Raw genomic sequence first — 25,272 nt, 5'->3', positions numbered from 1 at the left:
TAGCCTGGAAAAGCGCAGGCTCAGGGGTGATCTGATGGCCACCTATAAGTTTATCGGGGTGACAACCAGGATCTGGGGGAACGTCTGTTCACCAGAGCGCCCCAAGGGATGACGAGGTCGAACGGTCACAAACTCCTGCAAGACCTTTTCAGGCTGGACATAAGGAAGAATTTCTTTACTGTCCGAGCCCCCAAGGTCTGGAACAGTCTGCCAGCGGAGGTGGTTCAAGCACCTACATTGAACACCTTCGGGAGTAAATTGGATGCTTATCTTGCTGGGATCCTATGATCCCAGCTGACTTCCTGCCCTTTGGGCAGGGGGCTGGACTCGATGATCTCCCGAGGTCCCTTCCAGCCCTAATGTCTATGAAATCTATGAAATCTATGACTGGACCAGAAGCTCTCAGTGCCACCTTCAAGTAGGGGAAGAGGGAGCACAAGAAACGTGGTGGTTGCAGCTGCCAGTGTCCCACGAACTGCTAACACCCAGGGTGCAGAGCTGCCCAATTATGCCTCTTTATATATGTGTGCTTTTAACATCTGTAATATTTTGTATGATGATGAAGCAACAATACTGAAATCTTACTATTCATTTATATGTAAGTATATTCACAGGATTCACTCTTGTATCATTTATAATAGCCCATTAATCCTGAATGAGTACAACACAATTCATGTCTTTTGTTACTGTTGAGAGGAGATGTTACTCCTAATCTCCTGTGAGGTTTGCTAATTTTGAAATAGTCTTGCTCTTGGAACATTTTGCTGTTAATTACAAGATAAAACTAATAAACTCCTGGAAAATTAGTGAAACACTCCAAGGCCAAGGTTGTCCAAATGAAGGCTAAATCTCACATGAATCAGAAGTCTGACAATGCCTGCCCAGCTGTTGAAACCAAATGCCAATGGATTACATTTGACCTACAACGTAAGAAACATGGCAAATAAAAGAAATCAGATCTTTCATCCTGGAATATAAAAGAGCAATCAAGGAAAATACTTCCTATTCTGCATCCTCTCTGCTGAAAGAGGCACCTGGAAGTGGTAAAGCTCATTGATTTCATAGAATCACAGAAAATCAGGGTTGGAAGGGACCTCAGGATGTCATCTAGTCCACCCCCTGTTCAAAGCAGGACCATTCCCAGCTAGATCATTTCAGCCAAGGCTTTGTTTAGCCTCTCGACCCACCCTGTGGCAAACCTACCACCTCTCTGGTTAAAAACCTCCAAGGATGGAGATTCCACCACCCCTCTGGGTAACCTGTTCCAGTGCCTTACTAGCCTCCTGGTGAGATAGTTTTTCCTAATATCTAACTTAAACCTCCCTTGCTGTAACTTGAGACTATTGCTCCTTGTTCTGTCATTTGCCAACACGGAGAACAGTCTAGCTGCGTCCTCTTTGGAACTACTCTTCAGGTAGTTGAAGGTTGCTATTAAATCCAGCTTCAGGCTTCTCCTATGCAGACTAAATAAGTCCAATTCCCTCAGCCTCTCCTCAAAAGTCATGTGTCCCAGTCCCTTAACCATTTCATTACCCTCCACTGGACTTTCTCCAATTTGTCTACATTTCATACTAAAAAAGCCAGTTGTGCTGAGTGGGAGTTTGCAGCACACATATGATCTTATTTTTTGTGCAACTACGACACAGTGTAAATTAGTACAGCTACCAACATGACACAAAGTTGCCGATTTCATAACTACCAAAGATTTTCCTGCCAGGGACTGTCAACATTTAAAAAAGGAACAGGCATAAGAGCATCTCCTGCCCCCCAGGGCCTCCATGCTTTGCGATGTGGCATTTGGTGACAGGTAATTCAGCAGGATGAGAGTGCCTACTGGATTAAAAATGAAGAAGCCAAACAAATCAGCCTTCCTACTGTGTCAAAGCCAATTATCACTGAGAAGTACGTTACTGAAGCTGCAGCAAAGCTTCAAAACCAGAAAGTCCCGTGGCGGGAGCAGGTTCATGACTGAAGTGCATGCCTCATACACTGGTACAACACCAAAAAATTTGGAATGAAAATAAACTACTGAAATCTACAATGAAAGGAATCACATTTACTAAATCATTTATCATGGTGTAATCAACGCAAAGGATCTTGTGCCTACCTATTTCAAGAAAATGGTTGCTGTCATCTTAGCCAATAAGGTCAATCATTATTTGCCCACCATCATTGCCTGGACACTGAAAAAACATACTTGCTGGGCTTAACAAGATGTAATGGCAGTCCATAGTTTTATCTATTTTGAATGGATATTTTCAAAGGGTGAAATTCTATAACCCCTTATATACCTAGCTGGAAATTTTCCAGTCATGTGAGTGGCATTTGTGGCATATGCATGAACTTTGTGATTCTATTACCAATGCAGAGTGGGCATGTAAGCTTCCCCATGGCTATTACATACATGGCTATTATATATTTAGCAGGCTATGCTCTGGCTGGAAAATTATGTAGTTACATATAGGATCATAAGAAAGTAGGGCTGGAAGTGACCCCACAAGGTCATCTAGTCCAGTCTCCTGCACAAAGCTGAATCATCCCTGACTAAACTACATTAACTACATGTCTGTCCAACCTGCTTTTGAAAACTTCCAAGGATGGAGATTCTACAATTTATCTAGGTATCCTGTTCCAAAGCTTAATCACCCTCATAGTCAGGAAGGTCCTCCTAATCTCCAACCTAAAATTCTCCTGCTGAAGCTTAAGGCCATAGTTCCTAGAACTGTACCCTATGGTCATGGAGAAGAGCTCCTCTTCATCCTCTCTGTAATTGCCTTTCAGGTATTTGAATACTGTTATCAAATACCCCCTCAGTTGTCTCTTCTCCTGACTAAACACTAACTCTTTCAGACTTTCCTCATAAGCCTTGCCTCCCACAACCCTCATCTTTTTTGCTCCACTGCACTGGAGTTTTTCCAAACTGGCCATGTCCTTGAGGTGTGGGGCCCAAAACTGGACAGTACTCCAGGTGAAGCCTCACCAGTACTGAATAAAACAAAAGAATTACTTTTTTGGATTGCAAGTGACACTTCTGTTAATACAACTCAGTATCCTGTTGATTTTTTTTTTTTGCGACAAGGTACATATGCATGTACCTGAGTATAAGTCCTTGAAAAAACGAGGAGAAGGGTTCTCTTTGCCTTAATCTAAATAGCTGAGTGATGAGAGCACTTTTTCAGGAAGCTAGAAACCAAGATTCTAGGCATCCCCCCCCTGCCCCCAATAACTCAAGGGTAGTCAGAACCTGTATCTAACTTTTTAGCACAGTACCCTAACCATCACACCACAGGTTAAGCATTAGCTAATTCTTCTGAAGATGAGCCACTACACCTTGTATTTATGCTTTTATGTACCTACACTGCACAGGCAGTGGGATTGCAAACTGTATGCAAATTCCAAAAACACCACTTTGTGAGCACTGGGTCCCAAACATTTGGTCACGTGCAGCCTTGGCTCGAGCACTGGGGTGGGGTACGCCTTGCAGATTCCCGCAAATTGCCGAGGAGATGTTCCCTCCGCGAGCAGTCTTCCCCTATCTCAGCTGCCATGACTCTGAATGTTCCTCAGTGGAGGGTCGGCTACCCAGGGACCTTCTGCGGCGCGCAGCCTGCCCGACAGTCACCAACAGGGCTCCACCACCCCTATACCCTGTCCTCACACCACCTCGATGGATTGCTCAATCTTCGTGGCCATGTACCCCTTCTTACACCAGTGATGAGCCTCTCGAGTTACTTCTTGTCCTGGATATCTGCTCCTGATGCTGATTTGCTTACTCCGTCCTGGGCTGTCTACGTTTGGAAGTCTCACTCATGTAACCTGTGCTCGTCTAGGGTGAACTCTCGCCCTAAGGTCTTGATCTAATACGAAGCCCTCCGGGCCTTACACCATCTAGTCTATATCCATAGGCCCCTCCCGTCTCTCAACCCCTTCACATGGGGAAGCACCAAAAAGGAAAAATAAAAAGGAAAGCACAAGACAACATGTCTGATGTATCACTAGGTATCAAGGTAACTCACTCCCCTGGTCCCTTGCATCAGGGTACCAGGTGCTGTGTTCCCTACAGTCTAGCTAAGCACTGCCCTCCATTCAGGTTCATGTAGTCGAGACCTCCTGCTCGGGTTGTTCCTTCCCCCCTTTCCACTTCCTCAGTGAGCCTGGTGCTGCCCTGCTTCTCTCCCTTCTGGAGCATCCCAATCTGGGTGCCTCACCATTCCTCAGTGTGTGGCTGGCTATTTTCTGCATTCGGGGTCCTGCTGCTCCTGTTGGGACTCTCCCGGCGGGGAGAATTCCTCCTCCTCCCCACTGGTCCCAATACTCCCACCTGTTATGGTGAGGTTCTTCACCTGTCCTGTGCTGCCACTCTCATAGGTTGCAGGGGATGCTTCTGGCTCGTCTCCAGCATCGGCTATTTGTTCCCTGCTGCTATTGCCACGGCTGGCATCAGGAGCCTCCTCTGGCTCCTCATCCGATGTTTCTTCCTCCCTGAGAGAGTCCCGGAGTGGGTCTGGTGTCCCTACACTCCCTGGTTCTGTTCTTCCTCTTCTCCTTCCTTCTCCGCTGGCCATTTTTATCGCTACCAGCCAGTGTCAGCTGAATAAACTTGTGGCTAATGAGCCGCGCGGGTTTCTGTCACTGCTTTCGCTGTGTTGTGGCTCCTGCTGAAGGTAAGTAGTTTTTCCTGGTTTTAACTTCTATGTTTGTTTGTTTCTCTTTCTCCTGTGCCTTCTATCTCCCATAACTTTCCTTTCTTGTTTGGGGTCCTTCTCCCCATTCTCTCCCAGGACACACTTACATGTCAGGAAAACTGACATTTAGGTGCATTTAACATAATTGAGCCAAACTCTACAGCACCAGTGCAAGGCAACTCCAGAGTATGATAAAATTGTGAACTCCACCAGGAGCTTGGGATTGGAAAACTGTATGATACTAGATGGTCAACACAGACATGTACTTAGGCAAACCAATATGATCCTCCTGGATGAAAACAAAATCAAATAACTTTACTTAGATCAGACACACAAATATTTGAGACGGAACCAATTTGTAAAGATCAACCATACTGAAATACAATGAATGGTGACCAAGGCATCTTTAATATATTTGATTTAATTAATTCCAGAAACAACACTGTGGCTGAGTAATACTTGTGCTGTCTCATATTGTCGAAATACTTAAGTGGTCCAACATTAATCTGGAAGCCCTGAACAGGAAGGTGAGGCTACTCTTTGCAAGTCTTCAAACATGCAGGACTACCAGCCCCACTGAGAACTGCTGTAAGATGAGTGTAAGTGTCTTGGTGAATACTGAGCAGCTGTCCAGTGATCAAGTACACTGACCAGTTATTAGGGCTCATTAGGATATCAGGCCCATAATATTTGGAAGAGAAGCACTTGAAGTGGAATCAAAACAGTCTGCTTAGGAACAGATGGAGGCAGCAAAAGGGCAGATTTACTCCTGTATTCTCCACAGATCAAGTCAGTCACAGAAACCTGGGAATGTAAGCCTGGAAAGAACCTCCCAGACGAATAAGACCAGTCTCTGATATTCATCCAAAAGAATATTCCACCATTTATCCAAAGGTTCCTAAACAATACTTCATTCCAAACCCTCACACACCACAACTACAAGGAACAGAACTATAACCAGGAAGAACAGGTCAAAAACAGAGGTGATGAGAATTGTCAATGCCATGCATTACAGTGGCAGAGAAGAAATAGCTTAATATCTGCTCAGAAGATCCTAGGGAGGCAACCGTATCCAACCTGCGTAGAAAGGCAAAAAACCTACAATCCTTGCCAATCTCTCTGGGTGTAGGTGAGGGGTATTCCTTTCTGAACCCAAATTTGGCAATTGGCATGACCCTGAGAAGAAGAACAAGATCTCCTAGCCAGGATCCTCTGAGGGCTTTTGGCACCAACAGAAGCACCAGTGCATCCCAATCAAATCCTCAGTTTTCATTGTGTCCAGTGCTCCAGAGGAAGGTGGGAAAAAGTCTAGACGCCAATAAAACATTCATGAGTGGAAAACAATTGCTTCCATATCCTTGCAGGCATCTAGCAAAAGTCCTGAAGCTGCCAAGCACCAATCATCATGCAAAAGAGTAACCTCTATGCCCAAACATGAGGCTTGCAATCATCATCACTTAACTGTTTAGCTGAGACATGGAGACTTCTTTGCTGGAAAAGAAGGTTTTGCGCCTATCATCATGTCTTAAACTATTACAATAAACAAATTATATAAATTTATTGGGAAAGAATGTATGCTGAAAGTATACTGAAAGCATACCACCTTGGCCAAGGTGATGTAGCAGATACTGGTTGATGACAATGTCAATGCACTATTGGAGAAAAGCTAAGAGCCTTTTTACATAGTAATTTTAGGCAGCACCTGAAGCTCTTAACACTTCGATTGTCTGCACATTAACTAAATAATATTTTTTTTTATGTATAGCTTTCTGGCATATGTTAGATAAGAACCCAGATTACTTAAACTGTCAATAAACTGTGCATGATTTAATTAATTACTTGCGTGCAGCCAAAATTAAACACAGTAGCACAGAGAAGTGTTGTATATGCACATAAAGATATGTCTATGCCAATATAGCAGCGCATACCTCATGAGGGATGTAGTCGGGAGGTAACTTCTCGAGCATTTCATCAGCAAGATGTTGTACCACTGTTTCTCTGGTTTCCCCTCCTCCAGTGCCACTGTCTTTAGGCTGAATGCTAACTATTGTGTTTAATGTCTCATTAGCTGTGTTAGTTTGATATGTTATGTCTGCATTAGGGTGAAGTCCAAATACCTTGAAATAAAAAAGGAAGCAATTAGAAAAATACAGAACGACGTAGAAAAAAGGTGTTCTTGTCAAGACCATAATTTTTTAAATATACATCAAGAAAAATCTACATAAAAATAAACAGAAAAGAATGGTGTAATTTTCAAGTGGTAGAAATCAAGGTAGCTCCAATCAAGATCAATCAAAGTAAAGCCACGTAACAACCTGAGGATCTGACCCATTATAACAAGAACTTTAATATACAAAATCCAAAAACATGCCAAATCACCCAAGTTAACATTTATTAAAGAAAAATGTTTTAATTGATCTAATAATTTTAACACATACTAATCAGTGACTACAGTATTGATGATTTACTGATTTTAATTTTATTAATGATCTAATCAATTTGTTAATGATTAATTTTATCTTAAAGATCTGCTCATCTATTGCTTTAAAAGAATTAATCCTAGCAATTATGATGTTTCTTTCATGGGTACATTTTATCCATTTTCCATGGATAAAATGGATGTTTTTCCTAATTAATTTTCTTTTTTCTTAATTTTTAAATTATATTAAATGTATCTTCTGTATTATTTTCCTTCACTATTCTAGGGGTACTTGAGTTGGATTAGGCTTCTAATATACATGCAACTAAAAACAAAATGAACACTATCCACAAAAGCACCGGAATTTCTGGACAGCAGGGTATTTGGAATGTGTTATATTTGAGCTAATTCTGGTTTTAAATCTTCTTTCCTTCCTGTGGAGATCTAAAGTAGTGAAGTTACTCCAGGTATGAATTTGGTCCTGTGTGCTTATTTGCGTACATACATTAAGGAATATGGCACAAACAGAAAAAAAGAGTCACAATATCTTAGGATAGTTCAGGGTTCCTGAATCCAACTCTGTGCTAATTCATGAGTCCAACCTGACATTTCTTATATGCCCAAATTTCAGTGGAAAATTCTAATTACATGGAGAATGCAAGATCCTGCCCTCTGGTGTTTTCAATTTACTGAAATTTCAAAAAACAGCTGTATAGGCCCAACAGTTTCAAAATAATTTTCAACTGGGTTGCTGAATTAAGATGTAGTATTCAAGTTTTCTTCCCGAACCAAAAACAGGAAGGGGAGAAAATGAAAAATCTACTTTGTTTGCTCTGTCATTCTTGGATCAAAGAGGACTTAAAAGGTGAAGCTTAAAAAGTCAGAGGGTTTCCATGAACAATTCAGAGGGAGTTTGGAGTGACAGAAAGAAGTTGTCACTTGCCTCCTGACCTGTGAGAATGCAAGCTTGTCTTTAGGAGAAAAGTCTTTTCATACTTGTGGTCTGATCCTACTTGTCTTAAGTAAAAAAACAAAATTACACACACACATACACACACAACTAAGGTGGGGCAACCGGGACAGCAATAGTGGGGGGAATGAGAGGGGAAAAATTATAGGCCCTGCTGATTCTGGCCACATGGACTGCTGGTACAGGCATCCAGGAGCCACTGCTGCCCCACATGTCACTGCTGCCCTGGGCGCCAAGCTATCCGGTTATGCTTCTGTGTATAAACCATACATATGTATTTGTAGGCACCAAAACACTGAAAAAACAAAAGCCCCACATTCTGAAAAAAGGCTCCAGAACACATAGATGAAGAAACTAAGGAGCTGACCTTGAGATTGATGTCAAGCAGAAGTAGGTCTAAAGTAAAGAAATAGAAACTGGTGTAAGGCAGAAGTGGAAGTCCAGCTCCTGTGTTTATATCTTCAGTGGGTCAGTTCAGAATAGAACAGTGGAGAGCGCACCTAAACCACTTGGGAACCGGACTTGCACTCAACTCTGCAACTGCTCTCTTCATTGGTCCTACAAGCAAATTGACAGACCTGTGGCCTGCAGGCTGGCTTTGCTTCCTTGCAAACTCCTTAGCCAGTCTTCCAGACACAACCATAGTCCTTATACCAAGCAAGCAAATGACTAAACAAAACTTTTAGGCCTTCTCCAGGCAGAAGAAGCCCTTTAGCTCTGTCCCCTTCCTGACAGCAAGATTATCTAGGTTTCAGTCCAGCTCCTAGCCATAAACAAATCCTTCCCCCAGGTCGCCCCTCTCTGCTCTTACGTTTTAACTGATCATGAGATACTCCCTCATTAGCTAAATGCCCACAGCTAGGCTTCTACAGCAGGGCTGTCTGCTCCCTCTTAAAGGACCAAACTGCCTTGTTATGGGCCCCAAACCTTCATTAACAAGCTAACAACAAGAAATTGGAATCCTGCATAGAAATTCTGAGGATAAGCTAGATCCTTACTCAAAAAATTAATGAAACTAGAGTGATTTATATTGAGTTGGAATCTGGACTAGTATCTTCAGGGAGATGCATAATTCAGAGCTTTTCTATGGCTGCATCTGTTTGATCAAAAACTCAGATACTACAATCTATACATGCTGATATTTTTTGCAGAATACTTGTTTAATGCTGTATGCTTGGCTACTTTTACTGGGATTAGATGGCATACCTTCAGTTCTGGATTACAGCACTATGAAGGTAGATGGCATACCTTGGTGGTCTTTAAGACCTGGCAAGACAAAGCCCTGGCTGGGAGGTTATAGTTGGGCATGGTCTGCTTTGAGCAGGGGGTTGGACTAAATGACCTTCTCAGGTCCCTCCCAACCCTAAATTTCAAGGATTCTTTGATTCCTCCTTTGCAGCTTATAGTATTCAGAGGCCATACAGGTACCAGCAACTTTTTACACCAGCTCAAAGCATTTGCATTATGGGACTGTGGCAATGCAACTACCCTACTTTAGAAAAATCTCAGTATACACAAGCTGGTGATGGTTTTTCCTGTATCAGCTTGTATGGAGGGAGGCACAAAGGCAGCAGGAATAAAGAGTTTGGAGATGGCATCAGGAAGTCAGTCCATATGCACATGGGTGGAGTATTCCAGAAGCACCTCTGTAAATGGCTCTCTTAATAAAGAAGCAAATGTATTTTATAAACCTGGAGTTCCTTCATGTTCTTACTCAGCACACAGTTCATTAAACAGTGCCAGTTAGCAAACTTGTTTGCTAGGTATAGTTTAATTCCAAGGAAGGTTATCTATAATAAGCAGTGATACAGAAATCAAGATCAGCCAGTTTTATTTAAACCCAGACCACCTGCCTTGTCCCACTTCTGCTATGTTCTGTATATGGATGACTACAATATATGTTTAGTCAAGTGATTCAGTTGGCATAAATTTTCTTTAAGATTCTAAAAGTTAAATAATTTTACCTCTGGTGTATCAACCATTGGTAGCTGCTCTATATACTGAAGATAGTCTTCAACAGTCTTGCCTTTTGGGACTATGTAACCTTTGTAGAAGCAAAATTTGTCGCTAAACAAATGCTCTCCAAACCACACCCTTGCAAATGTGTTCAGCAACATTTTGTCCAGGTCATCTGTGACACGGCCACCATACTGCACTTCTCCAAGCATATAGCGCACACAAGACCAGTTAACTCCTCGCTTAATGTCCATGTCATCCAAATGATTTTGAATAAATTGCACACTGGCTGCAAAGTCTGCTTGATTAAATTCATATGGGATGTTCCAGCCTAATGGACCAAACTTTCGTCTTTCCTAAAGGAATGGAAGGATGCAAAAAGGTTGAAGTTTAGTAACAATCATGCAGAAACTGTAAAGTATGGAAGAATCTACAAAATGTTGTTGATGGAGCTGTCCCTGAGCACCCTGTAGTATGGGCACACCACCTGCCAGATACCTCAAACATGGTTGGAGTACCATGCCTTCTGCACCTTCACTTTGGTCAAGAACTGATGCCAATCATAGTCATGGCCATAAGATGCTGTCTCTGCTGCAATCTACTTGTATGCGGACTAGCTCTGATACTTCCTCCTAAGGACTGCTGGGTGCTTCTCCAGGACCATATGGCAAGCAGGTCAGTTTGCCCCTTGGTCATGCAGCGCTTTTCAGACAGACACTTTTGGGGTTCATGTGGTGTTGTGTGGTGGGTAAGTGGGTGCTTGATAGCATGCCACACTCGAGAAGCCATGTTCCCCGGGTGGTGGTCCAGAAAATGGCAGCCTTTATGCCTAGCTTTAAAAACGCAGGGTCACCTGCAGGGCACAGCCTATGAGTTCTGGGCAGTGGAGTTAGAGATGAAGTCACAGAAGAGGAGCTACCTTGAGCCTGTAGAGGGAAGAGAAGCAGAGCATCCTGGGATGCTGGGAGACCACTCAACTTTCCTATCATGATCTGAAGGGTACAAATGAATTATGAAGCACTGCCCTGTAAAGTGCTTCAAAGTTGTTCCTCTTTTCATCCAGGAATAATTTTGAAGTGGAAGAGATCTATTTCTAGCTCTTAATTGATGTGAATTATTTGTCTATTCATTTTGGAGCCCTTTAAAAGGCACTTGAAGTGCTACAAATATTTTATCTGTTCATCCCCTCAGTAAAAGGCAAAATCTGTCAAACTTAGTGAACAATAACAAAATTGGGGCTATCCCTATGGCATTTTCTAGTAGATGATGGGGATTCTATTCACCTTCCATAATAATCTGCAAAGGGAGCCTCAGTTTTCCTCTTTCATTCTCTCCTGTGAGTTTTAACACAGGACCAGTTCATTCAAGCTTACTGTCCTTCCATTACAAAAAATGAGCATTTCTCATAGGTCTCTACAGCTCTCCAATGCATGCTATAAATTGTTTCAGACTGCTCTTAAAACTTAAATTATGCCATAATTTAACTAGTGGAGTGGTAGACTATTCAACCACATGCTGAAAAGCTTTGCCAGGGAGGTAGAGCAAGCCACCTGGAGCCATACCTGAAAAGAACCTTTTAAAGAGAGGGAACAAATAGACTATCCACTTTATTCCTGAGGTACCCCTTGTTGGAGGTGAACTTTTTGTCATAAATTTTCGCTTAAATTTTACCTGTGCTAGTTTGCCCACCTCAAATTTATGTTTAATACAATTTTGAATTCTTAATGATATTCTCGTTTATAAAACATGTGTCGTAGTAGAAAAGTAAGGCATTTAATTAATAACCTGAACAGTTGTATGAAGAAATGCCACAGCATATAGCAATGGTTTCCACTGTGGCATATTGCTCACGTCCAGCTGTTCCTGAGTAATAGCAGAGTACGTCCGCTTTAAACCAGCTTTTACACCTTTAAGAAAACAGATTGCTGTACATGAGTAAACAACTTAGAGGATTTGTAACTGGGACTGTAAAAATGTGCTTAGATCCACTGTAACAAACAGCATGCTATAGAAGTGGCTATCCCAATATACCGTGTGATTTTTTTCTGTTCTGAATAACCAGTTTGAATCACTGACCTATTCCTTTATTTTGAAGCAGTACCAGCTAAAATGCTTTTTTGACATTTTACTTAGAAATGGGCTTATACACAACAAAAAGCAAACAAACAAAAAAGGATTTGAAATGTCAGTGCTGAAAACTGAAATAGATCCACAGCAGTTTGTTAAAGCAGTCTCTACATTTAAAATGACTGTCCTTACCTTCCATATACTTGGAAGATCTGAAATCAGGATCTAAATCCAAATATTGAGAGGCAGCCCAGTTTTAACAATCTTAAAAGTTACCACTATAAAATACAAATTTGGTCACCTCTATTTACTATACAGTACAAAGTTTTCTTTGTTCTTGGCACAGGGCCTGCCTCTTTTATTGATCTATAAAGTATTACTTAAACCTTGTCGTCAGCCTCCTGGATCCTGATTTTCTGCAATACATTAAAATATTTTTATGATATCCAAGGAAAATATCCTGTGTTTTATTTAAAGATCTGAAAAATGACATTGTCGAATGAGACTTTTTCCAAAGGACATCTTAGGGTAAGAACAAAATATAGTCATCTAAGCCAGAGGCATTCAACCTCCAGCCTGAGGGCTAAATTTGGCTCATGAAGCCATAACAACCAGCTGGCAGGGCTCTGCACAGGTCCAGATATCTAGTGACAAGAGAGCAGTGGCAGCATTAATTGCTGCTCCCTTGCTACCAAATTTTGGGACTCATGGGAGTCCTGCAGATCAGGAAACATGGCCCTGTGCATTAGGTCACAGCAGCATTGATAATCACTCTAGTGTGTGGCCAGATCTGGGTGGGTGGGGTCAGACTGACACGCTGAATCACACCTGCAACCCCATGCATGATCTGGTCCGCAGACCAATCCCTATGCCACTCATCTGACCTATGGAGTTGGAGGACCTTCCCATCTTCTTTTTGTTACTCGTTTCTCAAGCAGGCTGGAATACAATCCTGATATACCCTGAAAAACCTCCCTTAGATGATATTTAAAAATACTATTCAGATGTCCCAATTTGGCAGAGAACCGGTTGTTTGTCATTTTTAAAAGATATTTTGAGACTCCGGCACAATCAGGAGGGAAATTATCAAGCATTATCTTAAGGTTATTGTGTTCTGCTAGCAATTTGGGACAAGATATGAATAATAGGAAACTGCTTAAATTCAATTTAAAATTATTATCCATGAAACTATTACTAAAATTAAATTGTAAATGGGCTACCACCTGGCAGCTAAAAGAAACACTTGACTATGATGCTGTCATCTAAATGCAGATGAATGGTACTATAGGCACAAAAAGATGCTAAATATTAAAAAAGATAAAGAATCTATAACAGAAGCTTGATAACTGACTGTAAGAGTGAAAATATTTGGAATTAAGTCATAAACTAAAGCAAACTCTCTTTAAGATAAATCAAAAACAAACCAGGTTGAGATATCTTACTGACTTGAGAGGAAGTTAAATTGACTGAAGGATCAAATCCGGTCTTGGATACATATTTTCAGCTCCTATTAACTTCATTAATTGACACCAGATATAATACCTACATACAAATGAAGGACAAGTACTGAACTTTTGTGATGTAAAAAAGGGAGTAGAGGGTAGTGTTGCAAATTGGCATTCAAATATGTACCAGGTTGAGGACTGCTTTTTGCCACTTACAATATAATATAGCTCCAGGGTCATGGTCAGCTCCTGCCTCATCATCAGACACAACAGCCAATAGTAGGCTGGGGGCTACTGGCTTCTTTAAAGGAAGAATAAGGAGCAAGGCTCTGATCATTTCCCTCATCACAAAGCTCTTCCCACCATAACTTACCCTGCTGAGATGCAGCACTGTTTTTTTTACTTCCAGTGTCACGATGAATACAATTTTAAATGTTCAACGTAACTGGGGTTTTTACTCTTCCTTTGGCTGCTTGCAGACTTCACTGTGAGCTATATACCTTCCTGATAGTCAGCCTAATTTTTCCTTTAATTTCCCTCCATTACTTCTAAGTGGGTGTGTCTCCATGTGTGTTTACTGCACAGTAGATTAATTACTGCACAGTAAAGTTTCACCATCTATACATGCACTGCAATTAGGATGCAGTAAATTAATTTACTCTGGCATAGGTTAGACACAGGTACTATCCAATGGCAGAGTAAATTACTGCACTTAAACATCCGTGTAGATGGTGATGTCAGGATTATTCAGTCACATTAACTGCACAGGTAAATATGCCCACTATAATCCAAGTATGGCCCTAAATAATTCCTTACGCTTCAGAATATATGACACATATTTGCCACACCCTGTAAATTTCTATCCTATAGTCATATCCCCTCCCTCCCTCTCACTTGCAAAAACACAAAAACCAGTTTGTGTTGTGCTGGGCCACTGAGGGGGAACTGCAGAAGGTAGAAGAGGACAGCTCATCCTAAATGTGAAACCCCATGAAAGGCACGAAGGGGGAGGGGGTTTTTAGTCTAGGTTATATAGTGTTTTTGTTGATGAGAAGAATTTTATCCTTGGTCCCTGGAAGGGTAGCGTACTTTTGAACTTTCACCTTCTAAAGAAAAATATTTTAATGATAAAGATTTTTAAAAGTCTTCCTTCCTTTCTTCCTCCCTTCCATCCTTCTTCCTTCCCTAAATCAATGCCTTATTTTTGAGTGAATTCCTGTAAGAAAGTATCAGCATTCTTCTATAGATTGTGTCCTCTCATATTAGTCAGGGCTGAGCCCCTTGGGGAAACGCTAACATGACTCATTCTGACTTTTCGTATGACTTTTTAAGGGCTTCCATTAAGGAGGCATGAGTGGCTCCTTGGAAACAATTAAGTGGGACGTATAGATGGAAAACACTAGTGATAGCCAAGCTAAAGGAGCAAATTTAGCTTGAGGCTTGTTAACATTAACAATAACAACAACAACAACAACAATTCATATAATGGAGATCTGTTGTTGTCTACGAGTTCATAGTCTTTCCTGAGTTGCAATTAACTAGATCCTTAGAGTCAAGGTGTTGTCATAATACAGAAAATACCTACAAAACATCAGCTTTCTGGATACCATGGATGCTGGAGGAAAATTCTAGAGTATTAAGGTGTCGTTTCAACATGAATAATGCAATAATGTGGGATGACTTGTTTCTATTCACATTGTCTTCTCATGAAGACTACCCCAGTTTTTCCCTACCTAAAGGTATGGTGACCCTGTGACAGTAAGTCAGCTCACGGAGGTAGTTAGGTCAAAAGATGTGGTCATCATGGGTGACCTGAACTTTCCAGACATCTGCTGGGAAGAGTAGTCAGCCAGGTCTGACCAGTCACGTAGGTTCCTAGCCAAAATGCAGGACCTCCATCTAACCCAGGAGGTGCACAGCCCCACCACGGGAGACACCCTGTTGGACCTGGTGCTGGCCACGGGCAACGACCTGGTGAGGGGGCTGCGGGTGCTCAACCACCTGGCGACAGTGATCATCGTCTGCTGGGATTCACCATCCAGCACAAGGTGGCAAAGGCCTGCAGCAAGGCAACAGCCCTAGATTTCAGGAGGGCGGACTTCAATGAGCTAAGGAGAATAGTCGGGGAGGCACTGAGGTCCCAGAAGAGAGGGGAGTCAGGTGTCCAAGAAGAGTGGTCGCTCCTTAAGGAGACGATCCTCCAAGCCCAAAGGAAGGTAATCCCAACGCAGATCAAAGGGAGGAGGAGGGTGCAAAAGCCCCCATGACTCACCAAAAGCATCCGGGAATGTCTCCTAACTAAAAGGGAGGTGAACACCCAATGGAAGAGAGGGGCCATCACCAGGGAGGACCATACTGCTGTCGCTCGGGGCTGCAGATGGGTGGTCAGGCAGGTCAAGGCAGAGATGGAACTGGGACTAGGTACCCAGATCAAGGACAACAAGAAGTCCTTTTTTAAATACACAGGGGGCAAAAAGAAGGTACCGGGTAACGTGGGGCCCCTGCAGGACACACTAGGAAATCTGGTCATCACACCAGACGACAAAGTTAACCTATTTAACATCTTCTTTGCCTCCATTTTCCTGAGCAGGGACCGGAACAGCACCCGCCCCCCCCGGAACCCCCTCAGGCCCCAGTGGAGGCACAACTAGGTCAAGGGTCAGTGAGGATCGAGTCAGAGAACTACTGGAGGGACTGGACATATTTAAATCAGCTGGTCCAGATGATCTCCATCCTAGAGTACTGAGGGAATTAGCTGGAGGTCATTCCGGGACCCCTGGCACGGCTTTACGAGCACTCATGGTGCTCTGGTGTGGTGCCAGAGGACTGGAAGAGGGCCAACGTGGTTCCCATTTTCAAAAAAGGGAGGAAGGAGGACCCAAGTAATTATAGGCCAGTTAGTCTTACCTCAATCCTGGGCAAGCTTTTTGAAAAAACTATCCTGGCACATGTCCACGAGGGGCCATCAGGGGAGGTTATGCTTAGGGGCAACCAACACAGGGTTATTAGAGGCAGGTCCTGTCAGACCAACCTGGTGGCCTTCTATGACCAGCTCACAAAATCTTAAGATGCAGGGGTAGCAGTGGATGTAGTCTTTCTGGACTTTAGGAAGGCCTTAGATACTGTCTCTCACTCCATTCTCATTAAAAAACTGGGGGACTGTGGTGTCGACACCTACACAATCAAATGGGTCACTAACTGGCTGGAGGGCCACACCCAGAGAGCGGTGGTGGATGGGTCATTTTCGACCTGGAGAGATGTGGGCAGTGGGGTCCAGTAGGGCTCGGTCCACAAGCCCACACTGTTCAACATCTTCATCAATGACTTGGATGAGGGGGTAAAAAGCACCCTGTTCAAATTTGCTGATGACACCAAGATGTGGGGGGATGTGGACACGCTAGAAGGAAGGAATAGGCTGCAATCGGACCTAGACAGGTTACAGGGGTGGGTGGAAGAGAACAGGATGGGTTTCAACACTGACAAGTGCAAGGTGATGCACCTGGGGAGGAAGAACCAGCACCATAACTACAGGCTGGGGAACTCCCTTCTCATCAGTGCAGAGGCAGAAAAGGATCTTGGAATCATCATTGACGCCAAGATGAACATGGGCCGGCAGTGTGGGGATGCAGTTAGGAAGGCCAACCATACCTTGTCATGCATCCACAGATGCATCTCAAGCAGGTCCAAGGAGGTGATACTCCCCCTCTATGTGACACTGGTCAGGCCGCAGCTGGAGTACTACGTCCAGTTCTGGGCACCGCACTTCAGGAGGTGTGTGGACAACATGGAGACGGTCCAGAGGAGGCCACCCACATGATCAGGGTTGTAGCAGGACAGGCCCTACAAGGAGAGGCTATGGGACCTGAACCTGTTCAGCCTCCAGAAGAGAAGGATGAGGTGGGATCTGACAAACTGGTCAGGGGGGATCAGCAGGTGTTGGGGGAGTCCCTGTTCCCCCGTGCGCTGCCGGGAGTGGCCAGGAATGGCGGTCGCAGACTGGCGGAGGGTAGAAGGATGAGGTGGGATCTGACAAACTGGTCAGGGGGGATCAGCAGGTGTTGGGGGAGTCCCTGTTCCCCCGTGCGCTGCCGGGAGTGGCCAGGAATGGCGGTCGCAGACTGGCGGAGGGTAAGTTTAGATTAGATATTAGGAGGCGCTACTTCACAGTCAGGGCGGCTAGGGCCTGGAACCAGCTTCCAGGGGAAGTGGTGCAGGCTCCTAGCCTGGGGATTTTTAAAAGGAAGTTAGATGAGCACCTTGCCGGGGTCATCTGACCCCGGTGCTCTTTCCTGCTAAGGCAGGGGGTCGGACTAGATTATCTACCTAGGTCCCTTCCGACTCTAGCTACTATGAAACTATGAAACTATGATCTAGCGGCCTGTTACAAACTAGTCAGAGGGGACCAGCAGGCATTGGGGGAATCCCTGTTCCCCCGAGCATTCCCAGGAGTGACTAGAAATAATGGTCACAAGCTGGGAGAGGGTAAATTCAGATTAGACATCAGGAGGTGCTACTTCACTGTCAGGACAGCTAGGATCTGGAACCAACTTCCAAGTGAAGCGGTGCTGGCTCCTACCCTGGGGGTCTTTAAGACAAGGCTAGACGAACACCTTGCTGGGGTCATTTGACCCCAGTACTGTTTCCTGCCAAGGCAGGGGGTCGGACTTGATGATCCGCCCATTAGCCTGACTTCTATCCTGGGGAAGATCTTGGAAAAGTTTATTAAGGAGGCCATCCTTGAGGGACTGGCCCAGGCTAACATTCTAAGGGACAGCCAGCACGGGTTTGTTGCGGGTAGGTCTTGTTTGACCAATCTCATTTCCTTCTATGACCAGGTGACCTATCATCTGGACAAGGGAGAAGAGATTGATGTCATATATCTTGACTTCAAAAAAGCTTTTGATCTGGTATCCCATGATCACCTCTTGGCCAAACTGCTCAGTTGTGGCCTTGGCTCCACCACGATCCGCTGGCTGGGAAATTGGCTTCGTGGTCGGACCCAGAGGGTTGTGATTGATGGCAGTCACTCATCATGGTGCCCTGTGACCAGTGGGGTCCCTCAAGGCTCTGTCCTGGGACCCATACTGTTCAACATCTTCATTAACGATGTGGACACTGGAGTCAGGAGTGGACTGGCCAAGTTCACCGATGACACCAAACTTTGGGGCAAAGCATCCACTCCAGAAGATAGGCGGGTGATCCAGGCTGACCTGGACAAGCTCAGCAAATGGGCAGATGAGAACCTCATGGTGTTTAACACCGATAAATGCAAGGTTCTCCACCTTGGGAGGAAAAACCTGCAGCACCCTTATAGGCTCGGCAGTGCTACGTTGGTTAGCACTACAGAAGAAAGAGACTTGGGGGTCATCACTGACCACAAGATGAACATGAGCCTGCAATGCGATGCTGCGGCTAGTAAAGCGACCAAAATGCTGGCGTGCATCCATAGATGCTTCTCGAGCAAATCCCGGGACGTCATTCTCCCCTTGTACTCGGCCTTGGTGAGGCCGCAGCTGGAGTACTGCGTCCAGTTTTGGGCTCCAAAATTCAAAAAGGATGTGGAGAAGCTTGAGAGAGTCCAGAGGAGAGCCACGCGCATGATCAGAGGTCAGGAAAACAGATCTTACGATGACAGGCTGAGAGCCACGGGACTCTTTAGCCTGGAAAAGCGCAGGCTCAGGGGTGATCTGATGGCCACCTATAAGTTTATCAGGGGCGACCACCAGGATCTGGGGGAACGTCTGTTCACCAGAGCGCCCCAAGGGATGACGAGGTCGAACAGTCACAAACTCCTGCAAGACTGTTTCAGGCTGGACATAAGGAAGAACTTCTTTACTGTCTGAGCCCCCAAGGTCTGGAACAGTCTGCCAGCGGAGGTGGTTCAAGCACCTACATTGAACACCTTCAAGAGTAAATTGGATGCTTATCTTGCTGGGATCCTATGACCCCAGCTGACTTCCTGCCCTTTGGGCAGGGGGCTGGACTCCATGATCTCCCGAGGTCCCTTCCAGCCCTAATGTCTATGAAATCTATGAAATCTTCTCAGGTCCCTTCTGACCCTACCAACTATGAAACTATGACATCTCTTGTCACTTGCTTTATGATCTGTCAGCTCCCCGACAGCAACTATATGGGAGCCACATTATCAGGAATGAGTCCTAACCTCATCAATCTCTACAGACCCTAAGTGGGATCTGCAGAATAGTGAGTAGAGCACAGGGCTATTGTAACTTGTCTGTGCAATTTCTATGGGGCCAGAGAGCGGGGCCAATACCTGTCTTGCTTAACCTTTTCTTCCTTACTGTTTCCTCTAGCTAAGTACATTTGTCTCTTAGCAGACCTTGAGCCATCTAGAAAGCTGACACAGGGTCAGTGGAGGAAAGCAGTGTTGTTGGATTTCAGCCCCTTGACTTGCTTAGTGAAGAAGGAAAACTATATCAAGAGGACTCCTCCTTGTATGCATGTATGTGGAAACAACTTGGTCCAACATGCAGCTTCAGTTAGATCAGGCTGGAGACCTCACCTACTGATATCTTCTCAAAGTTTTGTTCCATTACCAAACAAGCAAACAAAACTATCCTGGATTAAAATAAAGAATGCATATTTCATGCATAGTGAAGTTGGTTTATGTGATGCTGCATTTAGCTAGTTAAGAAATACGGAGAATAAAGAACAATTAACCCATGAATAATCAGTCACCAGTAGAGTCAGCAATTGTCAGAATGATTTTTTTTACCTTGAGGAGGTTCATTAGTGAATTTAATTGATGACTGCAGAAGATTAATAGGAAATTTTGGGTGGACCTCTGTAGTAATCCAGGTCCTGAAGCCCTCATTCACAGATTCTGCTGTAGTGATTGTGTCTAACAGTTCATCAAGAAAATCTAAACCCAGGTGGCAGTTCTGTAGAAGAAGCCATCCTCCATCTTGCATACATTGATTCAATAAGCGTCTTGCATGGACCTCCTGGCCCTGACCCATCGAAATGGCACGACAGGGAGTATTCTGTAAAAAAAATGTTTTGTGATTTATTTTTAATCATTGTTTCTGTTTATTTTTTTATATCACCATGCATACAGAAAAATAAATAGAATGTAAGAGAAAGACTTGGGCCACTGCATTAATTTGACTCTATTAAAGACTGAGTTCATATTTGGTGCCAGTCTGTAGTAAAATATAAATACCCATATAATCATCTCCTGTCCCACAAGTCATGATGAAACTACATTAACTGACTATGGCTGCATGGGGTCCACCAAGTTGCTTCTTCTATGCCGTGTCTTTTCCTGATGCATATGCCATGTCTTTTCCTCTTTGTGCATACCAAAATGGGAAGGGAGGCCATGATGGATGGAACCAATAATTTTATGCTAGATGCCACTGACCTTTTCCAGAATAGCAGCATGCATTATCAGAGGCAGGGCACATAGCAGATCATCCTGCTCTCACCTCTAAGTAGTAAAACATCTTGAGAGAGTGGAGAGATATGTAGCTGCATAATAATAATTTATCGATATGATATAGTTGCCTGTTTTTTGGTGATGTTTATTATATGAATATTTTCATTTAGTCTAATAGGGCATTACTTGGGAAAACAAGCAGGAAAGGAAATAATGATTCAGGATAATTCACTGCTCAAAAAGCACTGGAGGTTTGTTAAGGAATACTGTATTTACCCTAATCAAAGATGGCTTTGAATTTAAGATATCTCCCCCGCAATAATTAGATTAAGGGAAATTTATATATTTGTTATAATTTTCCACGTCTGGAATCTAGTTATTGGGTTGTCATTCATTCTCCACAGTGCTGGAGCAGGGAAAGCAGCAGCAGGGGTCTCATGTGGTGAGGGGGTAAAAAGCTGGGGGAAGGTCCTGCCACCTACCCCCTGCTTGCCTTCACAGCCTCTGCCCTCCCTGCAGCCTCTGCTCCTTGCCTGCTCTCCACAGCCTCTGTCCCCAGAGGCCTCCACAGCCTCTGTTCCACACATATACCCCACTTTTCAAGGAATCACTAACACCTGCAGCCTCTGCCCCTTCCTGTAGCCTCTCCCCCCTCCCTGCTACCCACAGCTTCTGTCCCCAGAGGTGGGGGGAGATGTTGCAGGGGGGCAGGCAGAGTTGGGGGAAGATGGCTACTGTGGTTCTGTTTCTGGTCTCAATCTGGGCTTGGGGCCATAGTCAGAGCCACAGAAGCTCCTCTCCCCCTGCCTTGTACTTGGATCCAAGATGAGCGGCTTGTTTCCCCATGTTGAATGAGGGAAAAAGCCTTGTCTTTGATCTGAGTAAATATAGTAATTGCTAAAATAGTTGGCTGTAAGCAGTTTTGACAATAGTGTAGGTTTGTCCAGATGGGCGCCAGCAACTAGAAGTTGAAACATGAGCACTTGCTCAAGGAATTACTGGAACCAGCAACAATGATAAAAATTCTAGTTGACCCTCTACTGAGAGCACACAAGATTTCCCTGTTCAAGAAGTAGTGGTGGTGCCTAATTAGCATGCCCAGACGCAGGCATCAAGCCTTTGGGAGTTTTCAGGAGGCCAATGCTGCACACACAATTTGTCCCTTCCTGTGAGAGTATCAGCTTATAGACTGCTTCTCTCATATAATCCCCTCTCACATATACAAGCATTAAACATTAAATGAAATGTTTTGAAAAGACAAGGAAAAGAATCCTTTTAAGATTATGTAAAGATTGACCTCATTTTTCTTCTTCTAAAAAAATTATGTCAAAACTGTTTGTCTCTAGGATTTTTATCTTGTTTCATAGTGTTTTCCAAGAGTCACACCAATTCATTTGTACAATTTTTATGCTAGACTATGAAGACAAAAATGTTATACCTTTTTTAGCTAATCCAGTGTCAGTTAAGTTCTACTGAAGATTTTGTACATGGCTCCCTGAAAGAAAAATCTGTTTCCATAAGAAAAGAAGATATTTCTTCCTTCTTAGATAAAACATGTGGACAGAATTAATATGATTTTGACACAAAGGGCTCAGTTTTAAGAGAGCTTGACACTCAACTTCTTAATAGGCATAGTGGTGGAAAAGCTACTTAGTTTTAAGATAGAGCATACCTGATTTATGAAAAGAATTATGAAAGGGATTGTAAATGTGAAAAAATATTGTGTTTACATTAGTTCAGCTTGGGTTTAAGCATTAGGATGAAGTTGACAAATGAATAAAATTGTGAACTTGTTTTCCCAAGTTTTTAAGACCATTAAGATTTCCTTGGCAAGTACCCTAAGCAGTAGGCTACTGGGCTAAAAAACAGGAGGGCCTGTAATCCTTCTGCTCTGGCAGGTATACACTATGCAAGGTGATTCTTTCTTTCTACAAAGGAACAGAATCCCAAGCTGTGCATAAGTGGCAAAAACTGCAGTTACACAGCAACATGTTCACCTATAAAACATGGAAAGTGAAATAGGGTGTAATCCTAAAGATTTAATTCAAGAAAGCAAACTGAAGTCTAATTTCTCAAACTGGACTCTAAGGATGTAAACATTTAAAAACATTTAAATATCACCACTTAAAAACTGACTGCCTCCTGAAATAAGCCCACAGCCTATAATGGTATGAGAGAAAATTCTGCTGCTCCAATAATGGTGACAGAAGATTTAAAAATTTAGCAGCATTTGCCAAAAGATGGTTTTAGGTCCTGGAAGGATGGTTTTGCAGTAGCACTCTCCTGCATATCACAGAACTCTGCTCTAAGAGTCTAGACCAGATCCTACCCAGCCATTTCTGTCTCCATGCTCCAAACCCAGGAATGTGCTAGCCAGCTCACCCTGGAGATATGCCCCTCTGGTCAGTATTGACACCTTGGGCTCCAGCAGTGAAGACAATGGCTACTGGGGACATGAATCATGCATGCCCCTGGAGGCTGGGGGGGGGCACAGTGGTGCTGGCAGCAGCAGCAGCGCTGGGGCGGTAAGTGGGGAGCTCCCGCAGATGCTGCTGGCACTGTCAGCAGCGGGGGTGCGGTGGTGGGGAAGCACTGACCAGGGGTCAGCGACCACCCGCAGATGCTGCCAGTGGTGTCGGCAGCAGAGATTAGGGTGTGGCAAGTGGCGACCGCCCGCTTTTCGTAGGGGGTGCACCACCACGCTCAGGAGGGGTACACTCAGGACTGTCTTCCAGGACACATGGGAAACATGGTATAGAAATGTACCAGTGCAGGGTAGCAAAATGAGTGAGTAGCCAATGAATCATAGCAACCATAGAAAAGTAGAGCTGGAAGGGACTTCTGTCCCTTTTGACCAGCTTGTCTAGTCCAGCCCCTTGTTTAAGGCAGAACTAGCCCTAAATACACCATCCCAGCCAAGTGTCTGTCCAACTTGCTCTTGAACATTCCAAGGATAGAGATTCCACAACTCCTCTAGGTAGCCTGTTCTAATGCTTGACCATCTACATGGTCAGGAAGTCCCTCCTAATCTCAAACCTACATTTCCCCTGATGCAGCTTGAGGCCACTGTTCCTAGTCCTAACTCCTGGGCCACAGAGAAAAGCCCATCTCCATCCTCTCTTTAACTGCCCTTCAAGTATTTGAAGACTTTTATCAAATCCCCCCTCAGTCTTCTCTTCTCCAGGCTAAATAACCATAGTTGCTTCAGCCTTTCCTCGTAAATCTTGCTTCCAAAGCCTAATCATTTTTGTTTCTCTGTGCTATATTCCATGTGAGGCCTCATCAGGGCTTAAGACAGCAGAAAAATAACTTTCTTTGATTTGCCAGTGACACTCCTGTTAATACAACCTAGTAGGCTGTTAGATTTTTTTTGCAAGAGCACACTATTGGCTCGTATTCAGTTTATGGTCTACTGTAATGCCCAGCTTATTCTCTACAGTACTACAGCCTAGCCAATCATTCCCCAGTCTGTATTTGTGCACGCAATTATGCTATCCCAAGTGCAAGAATTTGCACTTACATTGCTGAAACCACCTGATTGACTGCAGATCATTTTTCCAGTCTGGATTCTAGCCCTACTCTCCAGAGTGTCTGCAATGCCACCTACGTTGGTATAATCTACAAATTTACTAAGCATGCACTCAATCCCATCATCCAAATCATTAATGTAGGTGATGAACAATACCAGACCCAGGACAGACCCCTGGATGCATGACTGCATGTATTTCAGAGAGCTCATATTTAAGACTTGTATTAATGCTACAGCTCATAAGCCATGCAAAAATAATTACTTTAAATTTCTGCCATAAAGCAAAATTATTTATTTTTAAATAAAAAGAATAGATAACAGACGAATGCAGACACTATGATATGTTTTGTATTCATAATTGAATAGGGGAAATAACCAACATGTTTTAATACTCCTAGAGTGTTTAAGAACAAATATTTTATTTGAACTTAAATCTCCAAGTTAATTTATAAGACCTGGTTCAGTGTCAGTCCCTCCAAACACCACTTCAGGGTTCAACTGGTGAAAGCACCAGCCAAGGTGCCCATGGAATGCTTCATTTTGCTGCTCAGAAAACCTGGAATCATTCTGCTATTCTCTTCTTCCTCATCTTTGTGATTAACTTGTTCTTGATCTCCCTAATGTAACAGACCCCCCAAGGGATGACAAGATCAAACGGTCACAAACTCCACTGTGACCGATTCAGGCTGGACATAAGAAAGAAATTCTTCACTGTCCGAGCCCCTAAGGTTTGGAATAGACTGCCGCCGGAGGTGGTTCATGTACCCGCTTTGAATGCCTTCAGGACACATTTGGATATTTA

At 43.7% G+C, this 25,272-nt stretch overlaps 1 protein-coding gene across 1 annotated transcript in view; it reads right to left on the bottom strand.

Moving 5' to 3' along the window:
* Positions 1-25,272, bottom strand: part of LOC149868730 (dynein axonemal heavy chain 5-like) — a 265,120-nt gene that overhangs the window by 42,822 nt on the left and 197,026 nt on the right. Inside the window, exons 68-71 of the mRNA XM_090037668.1 lie at positions 20,279-20,546; positions 11,816-11,937; positions 10,039-10,386; positions 6,614-6,802 (exon numbers count right to left, since the gene is read on the bottom strand). Of these exons, the coding sequence (XP_089893794.1) occupies positions 6,614-6,802; positions 10,039-10,386; positions 11,816-11,937; positions 20,279-20,546 (927 nt within the window). The remainder of the gene's footprint in view (positions 1-6,613; positions 6,803-10,038; positions 10,387-11,815; positions 11,938-20,278; positions 20,547-25,272) is intronic.

Source organism: Crocodylus siamensis, chromosome 3 (assembly GCF_052110815.1).
Source record: "Crocodylus siamensis isolate JL-2025a chromosome 3, ASM5211081v1, whole genome shotgun sequence".
Classification (NCBI taxonomy): domain Eukaryota; kingdom Metazoa; phylum Chordata; order Crocodylia; family Crocodylidae; genus Crocodylus; species Crocodylus siamensis.
The sequence above is the reverse complement of the archived record's forward strand: the minus strand, read 5'-3'. Positions and strand labels throughout refer to the sequence as shown.